At 35.1% G+C, this 11,092-nt stretch overlaps 1 protein-coding gene across 1 annotated transcript in view; it reads right to left on the reverse strand.

The window, feature by feature from the left end:
- Positions 1-11,092, reverse strand: part of ANKRD26 (ankyrin repeat domain 26) — an 87,479-nt gene that overhangs the window by 18,625 nt on the left and 57,762 nt on the right. The window contains 6 exon segments of the mRNA XM_007452583.1: positions 13-125; positions 2,344-2,437; positions 2,780-2,850; positions 5,709-5,861; positions 7,254-8,210; positions 10,800-10,937. Of these exon segments, the coding sequence (XP_007452645.1) occupies positions 13-125; positions 2,344-2,437; positions 2,780-2,850; positions 5,709-5,861; positions 7,254-8,210; positions 10,800-10,937 (1,526 nt within the window).

Raw genomic sequence — 11,092 nt, forward strand, 5'->3', positions numbered from 1 at the left:
TTAAAATCTTACCCAGTAATCTCTTTTTCTAATTCACTATTTTTCTTCATTTCTTGATCCAAATTATATTCCAGAGACTGTTTTAACTCAATACATTTCTTTAATTGCTCCTTTTCATTCTCAGACTTTGAAAAAAAATTTTAATTATTTTTTAAAACCTAGAGACTTACTCTTCTTTCTTAAAAATATTACTTCTCATGAGTTCATGAGTAATATACGTTTAGAGTGAAACACAGTTTATAAACCTGGTGCCAATAAGGACAGATTTCAAAAATAATGACTTTTCTTGAAACAGTTTATATTGATTTTTCTGTTGGCATGCAGATGGCATGCCAACAGAAGTGGTCTCCTGTACAAGTCACACTGAAACCATGTGTACAAGTCACACTGAAATCACGTGGCTCACGGGCTCTAGAGCGCAGGCTCAGTAGTTGTGGCGCACGGGCTTAGTGGCTCCCCGGCATGTGGGATCTTCCCGGACCAGGGATCGAACCCACGTCCAATGCACTGGCAGGCGGATTCCTAACCATTGCACCAGGGAAGTCCCTGCCCTTGTTTTCTTTTGAATAATTTCCTATTCCATAGAGACCTGACCTTATGGAAGTCTTCTGACACTCCTTTCAGGTGAATACTCAACTATATTGTTTGGAGTCTTGAGTCAGATAGAGCTCTCTCTTCTTCCCAGCCCAGATTCTTCATCTCAACACTGTGCTGACCATATATCTTAACTCAGGTTGGCTGTGGCCTGGGGATTCCTGAGATGAGAACTTTCTAGAGAAGCCAGGGCTACAGACTGAGTTGGTGAAAAGCTGTCTCATTAAATTTTTGATTTGTGTAGACCTTAAAGTGGCCAATAATTCTATGTCATAATCCTAACTCATTTCTATAGGAATCTACAGAAAATCCCTCATTATTTTTTTAATATGCTTAATCAGTGTGCAGTATTCTTACAAAATTTTCAATTTCTGATACCCGAATAGATTTCTGTTTGACAATGTAAGGGGACATCTGGCACTCTCATTCACATAAGACTCCTTTTGTCAACATATTGTATTGTAACTTGTATGAAAAGTATGCTAATACAACGTGACTAATTTATATCAAGTCTAGAAAAAATAATTTTCAATGTTTCTTTGAACACAAGAAGGGCCAGTCAATAGAATGTTCTAGTTCCCCTGACAGGTATATCTGTATAATGACACTGCATGAATCTAACTATTGTGATGGAAAGAGACGAGTTGGTAGGTGCAACTACCTCATCCCTCCAACTTAGGGCTCACAATAGAATCTTCTGATTTTTAAATCATAGGTAGCTTCCCCTACAAAGGAGAGTATAAATGGCAGGAGAATCCCTTTCTGCTTGGTAAATAGTTACATAGCTTTCACTATACATTGGTAAATTGGAATCCTGGATGACATATCAGTCTTTTCTGAGACTGGCTGTTACACCTTTGAAAGGCTGATTAACTCAAGTGTCTGGGAAAAAAATTGTTCCTGAACTTGCTATGCTAGGAGCACCTGTTACTATGTAAGGCCCTGATTGAGCAACCATTTCTACTTTTTCACTGGCATCTCTTTTCTTTTTTTAAAGAAAAAAGGGGGACTTCCCTGGAGGTCCAGGGGTTAAGACTTTGCCTTCCGATGCAGGGAGTTCGATCCCTGGTCGGGGAGCTAAGATCCCACATGCCTCCTGGCCAAAAAACCAAAACATAAAAGAGAAGCAGTATTGTATCAAATTCAGTAAAGACTTTAAGAATGGTCCACATCAAAAAAATCTTTAAAAATTAAAGAAAAATAAATCCAAGAAAGGAAAAAATACATTCCTTTCAGAAAAATGCTTGCATAGTGACCTAGTATTCCTTCTTGATAAAGAAAACGAACTACGACATTAAAAGTAATTCACTCTCAAAATGGCACTGGAGGGTTTAGATTACAAGGGAAATTCAGAATTCTACATCAAATCATTACTCAAATTTCTGGACTCAAACAGATATTTGTGTACCACTGTTCATAGCAGCATTATTAACAATAGCCAGAAGGTGGAAAAATCCCAGTGTTCATTGACAGATGAATGAATAAACAAAATGTGGTATATATAAAATATTGCTTTTGGACTGTCACAATCTTTTTAATTAAAATCTTACTATAAAAATCAATTTGATTATTTCAGTCAACTTCCTCTATAAAGAGGAATTATGCTACTAGTAGCAAGTAGTATCAATATAAAAATAAACTCTCTTATCAATGAGACTTTTCATATTGTCCAAAATATTCTTATATATTACTAGTAAAAAAAAATTAAAATTCATTTTCAGCATGACATAAATTAAGAGATTGACTTACTGAACTTGTACTTAACAGGTTTTTCTGAAGCTCTTCAATTTTGCCCGCTTGCTTTTGGACTGTAGCTTTTAATTTGGCATTTTCAATTTCAAGCCTAAAATGCATATTTTAAAATAATTATTCTCACACATAGATTTTTAAAATACCACACATTTTCTGAACAAACACCTGCAGGTTCAATTACATAGGTTCTTAGAATTTTGAAAAGTAGATGATTTGGCAATTGTGCCGTTTTCTAGTTGTATTCTGTGGATAATGTGAAAAATTTAGAAATAATGGAGAAAAATTATGCATTTCAAAATAGCTCAAAGCTGAAATGTTTACCCAGCCTCACAATGATGTATTTTTTGTCATTACTGATATATTTCTCATACTATACTGCTTATCTGCTCTATAATTATACTTAAGTTATTTTCTGTGCTGCTTTAAATTGTACTTTTGGATGTGATCTTGCGTCTTCTCAGCACATCTCATGGCCTCTGTACGTCGATCCTGTGCTTCTTGCAACTAAAAGGAGAAAAAAATTTTTTTAGTTACTGATAATCTAGCAAATCCGCCATCATCTGTTTTTATGTCTTTCATCTGCATATTGTTTATGGCTACTTTCCTGCTGCAACAGCAGAGTTGAACTGCTACAACAGACACCTTGTGAACCACAAAGCCTAAAATATTTACTATCTGGTTCTTTACAAGTTACTGACCTCTAGTACTAAACCACAACATCATTCATGCTTTAAATTATATTTTATCAAATAAATACACAAATTTATAAACTGGCCAAATGGGGAAAGACATTTATATTTTTTATTCCACACTCTATACCAACTATAATTTTAAATATCCACATATGTGAATGACCACAGCTCTTCCAGTGATTATGAACGTTCACACTACACACTACTGTTGGTGACAACCAGATGCTTCAGCGACTAGTGTGAGAGGCAGTATCTACACAGGAGCCAGAATGCGTGGGTCTGAGTCCCAATTTCACCAGTTATTTGCTGTATGTCCTTGAGCAAATTACTTAAATTTTCTGTGTCTCAGTTTCTCCAGCCGTAAAATGAAGATAATAATAGCACTGACCTCACTGGGATGTCGGGAAGATTAAATTGGGGGGGGGTATACTTAACGTATTTAGAAAAGTACGTGGCACATAGTAAATGCTAAGTGTTTACAATTAGAATTATTACTATTGCTGTATTTTATGTTCTAAACAATTTGATATTTTAGGCAGATGGCATGCCAACAGAAGTGGTCTCCTGTACAAGTCACACTGAAATCATTCTCCATAACATCGAAATTGGCAGTAAACGGGGAATGTGAGGACCAGAATGTATGTGCCCAGTACTTCAAAAACTTTCACTGATTCCACTAATCAACCAGTACTTTTTTCCACTTATAATAATTTATAACTTACTTCCTCTCTGTACTACTCAGTGGGCAGTGATCATGGATTAATATGCAAATAGCACCTCCTGAATTGAGTGGTACATAACTTACATGACCATCAGAGGAAGGGTTAAGTCACTGGCATGGAAATATCACCCTATCGCTAAATCAAAGTTCTAAATCAATTCACTCCCAGCGACTGTTTATGTCTAGAAAGTACTCGGGTGAGAAAATTAAGGTTATGTGGTATGGATATCGGAGAAGCTATCCACAGAGCTTTACAGTTGGTGAAATGCTCTAAATGTGAAAATCCCCAGTTCTGGCTGCATAATGAAGGAAGACAAATTTAGATTTTTTTTTCCAGACTGAGGGGGAAAAAAAAGAGCATTTAATTGAACAATTCTCCTCTATTAGATTAAGAGCTTTTAATTTTATATTTAATTGCTTAAAATACATTTTAATAAAAGATTTATTATATCAATAGCTCCAAGAAAAAATTATTGGTATGGTATAAAGTACTTAATTGTATCCTAGCAACTGTTAAGCTAAAATATTTTCAATTTATGCAAGACAGATGCTGTGCATATCAATAAATATTCCCTGTTAGACAAATTTATACTTAGACAAGATTCTCTCTCATGAAAAAAATTAAAGCAGTGTAAAATTAAGGGCTAAACTGTTCTTCACAGACTAGATGACAGGGTCAATGAGAGCTAGGACAGTCAGAGAGAGCTTCATGGAGAAGACTGAGGGCCAGGTCTGAATAAATGGAGGATTAGGCAAGAGGAAAAGAAACTGTAAAGACAGAAAGGACAGCATGAGTAAAGGCCAAGAAAAGGTGAAATCAGCCAATTAAGTCAGAGGATAAAATCCAACAGCAGGGAGATAAAAATTATGCCCACACAGTAACTTGTAAATGAATGTTCACAGCAGCATTATTAACAGCCCAAAGGTGGAAATAACCCAAAGGCCCATCAATTGATGAGTGAATGAATGGCTTAGCCACATAATGTGCTGTTCAACAATAAAAAGAAATGGAAGTATTGATATGCACTATAACATGGATGAACCTCGAAAATGTTACGTCAAATGAGAAAAGCTAATCACAAAGGACCACATACTGTGTGATTCCATTTATATGAAATACCCAGAATAGGCACATCTACAGAGACAGAGATTAGACTGGTGGTTGCTGGGGCTGAGGGAGATGGGGGCCATGGGTGATGGCTAAGGGATGCAGGGTTTTCCTTTGGGGGTGATGGACATGCTCTATAACTGACTGTGGTGCCAAGTGCACGACTCTCTGAATATACAAGGAGAGATTCAACTACACATTTTAAATGCATGAATTATACGATATGTGAATTATCTCAATAGTTTTCTTAAAAATACAATGGCAGGATCTATATAATTTTCTTAATTTTCTATTTTGGGTGTACATACTATACACGATCTGAGTATCTCTACGCTTTTACAATATATCTAAAATGAAAAGAAAATGAAGGCAATGCTTAACTTCAACTGGTTTGTATAATGACCTTTCTGCACAAGTTATTCTGAAATCCATGAAATAAATATCCACAGATACTATATCCATTCACGAAAGTGAAGATGAAAAATGACAATTTTATGGAACATTCCATTAAACATCCTCTGATTTTATCTGGCTTGCTTCATCATGGTAGTAGAGGTATCACTAAAAAATACTGTTTAATAGAAAAAAAAGTCTCTCAACTTCTGTGAGGAATCATGCACAATTCTCAACTTTCCTAAGGGTAAACACTGTAAGAAAAAATATATAATGCAAACGGCAGAATGAAAGTCAGAGTTTAAGAAACAAGTGCATTATAAAGATAACAAAATTGTAATAAATTTACTTGTAACGAAAATACAAAAGAAAGCCGTCCATGAAAATTAGAGTCCTAAAACACTTTATCCTATACATTAAGTACTGACACGTTAAATTTCATACATACCTGACTGGTGACTTGACGTAATTTTTTCTTTAAATCCTGTGCCTCATCTTCTAAATTAGTACGATAACGTGACGTGACCTCCAGTGAAGCCTCTGACATAGATTGCTTTTTTAGGGTATCAGCCAGTTCTTGTTGAAGTTGTCTCACAAGTGCCTAATAAGATACTCTGTCACTGATTTTATAAATTACCTTATTATTAAGTTATGTTAATAATAGATAACTCCAACATATGTACTTTGAAAACTATCACCAGAGACATCAATTTGTCTCCTTCTTCTCGTATGTGCACCTTCCTGCTCACTGAATTTGGTTTAAGACACAGAAGGTGTTACCCTCCGGCCTTATCGCTATTAAGTTACTTAGACAATGGATTCAGTCCCGCTATCCACTCCCCGCCCTTCCCGATCAATTTGCAGAGCTTGAGGACCTCCTCAAGTCTCAGAAAGAAATGGGTGTGTAGGTGGGACGAGTGGTGGGAACATCTTCCTTCTTCTCTACCGGAGGCTTCGATTAACTTCAGAGATCCTCACATATTCAATCCAGTGCTCAATAGATTCCTATCTCAGAATTAAAATGAGGTCATTCCCATTTTAATTCCTAGAATTAAAATGAGACCTTCAGGGCCTCCCTCTGCCTCCTGACGGCAGCCCCTATGACCCTGTCCCCCACTCTATTCCTGCTACTCATGAATCTGCCACCCCTCACTAGTCTGAAAATCGGAGTCCAATGTCAAATTAATAAGTCACAGAGAGCTACAATTCTCTTTGTATTGGACAAATTTATATCCAAATGATAGTAACTGAGCCTTGAAATGAGAATTATGAGCAAATTATTTGTAAAAATGTTCCAAGTAAATTATAAATAGAAGTGGGAAGATTAAATCAAGTATAGTTTTGCTAAAGCTCACTACTTTAATCCCAAATTATGATTTAATGAAAAGTAGATGCCTTTAAAGAGTTGAGAGGTCATAAGAATACATGGTTTGAGGCTGAACTATTTCCCAAATTAATTCAAATTGACATGAATAAAAATAAAATTATGTCAACTAAAAAGTTATGACAAGCTACTGAAGGAAAAGTACTATGAGATATGGCATCGACACATCAGTTCATCTGGGAAATCTGGAATCGACTGTCAAGGTAATACACACAACTGAATCTTAATTTCAAAATAATTCATTTTAGATCTGAGTATTTCATTTATCTGCTTCATCATGATACTAAAATGTGACATAAAGATTAAAATTATTATCTTAGCAGTAGAAGAGTAAATTACTAATACCTATCTATACCCATTAACAATTTATAACTTAATCTCTTAAAATTTCATAGGTGACACAATGTCTCTACTCAAAGTAAAGCACCTCTCAGGCCTAATTCTTTATTTGCTGGATACAAGGTATGCTTTTAGGCTGATTTACAGTCTATAGATTTATAGTCTAAATATTTTTTATATTCAACTAGATTCAACATTTAGCCATAATCAAAATCACTTTGAATTTTCTTTCAGGAAGTCTGAGAATTATTTCTCTTCTTGGATACTTACTTCTCTTTCTGTTTTCTCATTTTCATACTGATACATTCTCTCTTTTAAATGATTACATTCATTGATTAGCTCCTTGTTTCTTTCCTCCAGCATCAGACCTTGTTTTTCACTTTCAGCTTGAAGTTTTTTCACAATATCCTGAAACTGGTCTTGGATGTTAATTACTGTCTTCTCTTTACTGTCGGCTTTGTTTTGTGCATCATCCAGTTGCTGTCTGAGCAACACGTTTTCACTCTGGAGTTGAGATAATCTCTCTTCTAAGGATTCCTGCTTTCCAATGTATTTATTCACTTTGCCTTGTTCGCTTTGATACATGTGTTCAATTTCCTTCTTTTGACACTGTGCTTGGCTTAGGTCTCTCTGTACACGTTCTAACATCAAAGTCTTTTCTCTGAGAGCATCCCTCGTGTGATGGAGCTTGGTTTCTAGGCTATTGAATTTACTTTCAGCTTTAGAAAGTTGCTGGGAAAGCATCTCATTGTTATCGTTCAGGTTAGACACATCAAAATTCATTTTGTCCTGCAAGCGTAACCACTCATCTCTTGCTCTCTGGAAGGCAAGTTCCAGGTCTCTTTTTGAAGTCTGACTTTGATGGTGATCATGTATGGCAGTAGCCAGTCTGGAACGGTAGGATTCCACTTCTGTTTCCAGTCTTTCTTTGCTTTGTTTTTCATTCTCCAGCTTAGAGTTTAGCATTGTATTCTCAGCTGTCAGAACATTAAGCTGTCCAGTATATTGAAATGTTGTCTTTGTTAATGTTTCCTCATTCAGTTTTATTGTCTTTTGAAGATCATCATTCTTTTCTTTTACAATTTCAATGTCCTCAAAATATTTCTTTTCCTTTTCCTGGTTCTGACATTTTATTGTGTCTATTTCCAGTCTTAGCATGGCAACTTCATCCTGCAACATGTGGTTTTTATGTAACAGATCCTTTTCTTTTTCAGGACTATCGGACACCTAAGTGAAACAAAGGAGATTTTTAGCTAGTACTCAATAAATTGACATTTCATGATTTCCTCTGAAAGACTAACCTATATGTTTATACAATGAAAAGGCTGCAATAAGTGGATATCCAACTGGAAAAAATAAGGTTGGATACAAACCTCAGACTTCTTACAAGCAGAAATCTTCAAAAGTTCAAAAATTTAATTAAAGACAATGAATCCACAAAAGCAAAAAAGAAACCACAAGAGAATTCTTAAGAAGCTCAGAATTGGAAAGGCCTTTCTCTAAATTATAACAAACCCAGAAGGCTTAAAATAAAAGACTAATAAATCTGACTACACTTAAAAATTGTATCTGATGTGATATATTTATACAATGGAATACCACTCAGCCATAAAAAAGAATGAAATAATGCCATTTGCAGCAACATGGATGGACCTAGAGACTATCATACTAAGTGAAGTAACCCAGACAGAAAGACAAATATCATACGATATCGCTTATACATGGAATCTAAATAAATGATACAAATAAACTTATTTACAAAACAGAAAGAGACTCACAGACATAGAAAACAAACTTATGGTTACTAAAGGGGAAAGAGGGGAAGGGATTCATTAGGAGGTTGGGATTAATATATACACACTACTATATAAAAAACAGATAACCAACAATGACCTACTGTGTAGCACAGGGAATTACACTCAATATTTGGAAAAAGAATCTATAATATATATATATTATATATATATATATATATATATATATAACTGATTCACTGTGCCGTATACCTGAAACTAACACAATATTGTAAATCAACTATACTTCAATAAAAAATAAAATAAAATACCACCCGCTAGCTTAAAAAAAATTACATCTGCTATCTAACCTATACAGCTACCCCCTAGTAAAAGCCTTAGCTCTGTATATATTTCAACAGATTAAACTTCCTAAAAAATTTTTTTCCTGAGAATATTCCATAAATATTCTACGTTTCTAATATTTGTATAGTCCTGAGAATATCCCATAAATATTCTGTTTCTAATATTTGTATAGTCAGTTACAAGAATTACATCTACTGATAACTGTACTAAATAAGCACTTCTACAAACATCAATTAATTCATTTAGCTATGACAGTCCTGGAAATGAGGAAGTCAAAAATACAAGCAAGCTGCAGGCTTTTCTCCAGGTCTTCTGACTTTACTATGAGTCCTCTTACACCAAACCACAGCTAGTTCTCTAGTACAAACATATAAATACGAAATGAGCCTTATATTTCACTAATGGTGCATACACTAGTGGTAAATAAGGTAAAATTTATAGAGATCTTAGAAAATCACGAGATTATTCGCTGCTGCAATCACTTTTATTCTCTCTTCATAATGCTTAAAATAGTAAGGTAGGGGGAAATACAATGAACTGTTTCACTAAAAATAAAATACTTATCAATAAGTTATCACTAAATAAATATTATGGCATATCTATCACTATTTTCAAAAGTTCCTTGTACTGAAATAGGACACTACATGGAGCAAAGTGTTAATTTTCTCACAAGTAGAAGAATGACATCCAAAAGACGGTCTCTGAACTGGCTATACCTTTCCTCCTTACCATCAGTGGAAGGGATAAACTAACCTCTCTATTAATCTATCATGGAAGTGAAATCACTGCCAAAAACCATAATGCTGTTTTGTTTGTTTGTTTTGGGGTTTTCTTTTTTTTTTTGGTACTTTTATTCTAAGGAAATAATTTTTTTAAGTGCTCAAAAATGTTTTTACGGGCTTCCCTGGTGGCGCAGTGGTTGAGAGTCCGCCTGCCGATGCAGGGGACACGGGTTCTTGCCCCGGTCCGGGAAGATCCCACATGCCGCTGAGCGGCTGGGCCCGTGAGCCATGGCCACTGAGCCTGCACGTCCGGAGCCTGTGCTCCACAACAGGAGAGGCCACAACAGTGAGAGGCCCGCGTACCGCAAAAAAAAAGAAAGTTTTTACAACTAATGTTGCAGCTTTTACGATACTGAAAAATTGTAAATGATGTAAAAATGTCATTGATGGGGTACTGGTTAAAGAAATGACAGTGAAACCAAGAACAGACTCTGATTTAGACACTGAAAATGATGAGGTGCATAGTGATTGACATGTTCACTCCAAAGCAGAGGGCAAGAACGTATTCAGTACTGGGATTTGGTTGGGTAGTGTGGTCGATGGTGGAGCACACGTGGTCTTCCCTGCCTAAACCACCATCAGGGTGCAGACATTTTTAGATGGTAGCAATAGTTTTGAGATTATGAAAAGTTCATCAGTTCCTATGGAAAATATTAAAAGCCTCTCCTTGGATGAGGCTATTGTATGTCACTGCTTGACTGTTGCAGACAAATGGATTTGAATTAAAAATACTACTTGAATTAAATTTAATTCAATTATGTTTGAATTAAAAATATTAAATATCCAATGGACGAGAAACGTCACCCCCCCCAAATATACTTAAATAGGTTTTAAAATATCCTCTATACTGTCTGTGATGTATAGTATTGGTTTTTAAAATATATACATATACAGATACATAGACACAAATATTTGAAAATGATTAAAGAAAATACCTCAGAATTCATTTCCTTATTAGTCATTTCTATCTCCTTTTGTTTGGCAAGGTGATTGGTCAGGATTCCATCTTGTAAAATTCTGGCATTCCGCTCTCGAGAAAGCTGCCTCTGAGTGTCATTTCTCTCTTCTACAACCTGGAGACACATGAGGTTTTTGGTGTTATACCATTAAGAAAAAAAAGTCAAAAGCTTAAGAGCAGAATTTAAAAAAAAAACTGTTAAAAGGAAGTAGGCTTTTTAAAATTTATTTATATATATATATATATATATATATATATATATATATATAT

The sequence above is a fragment of the Lipotes vexillifer genome, unplaced genomic scaffold, assembly GCF_000442215.2.
Source record: "Lipotes vexillifer unplaced genomic scaffold, Lipotes_vexillifer_v1.1 scaffold628, whole genome shotgun sequence".
Lineage (NCBI taxonomy): Eukaryota > Metazoa > Chordata > Mammalia > Artiodactyla > Lipotidae > Lipotes > Lipotes vexillifer.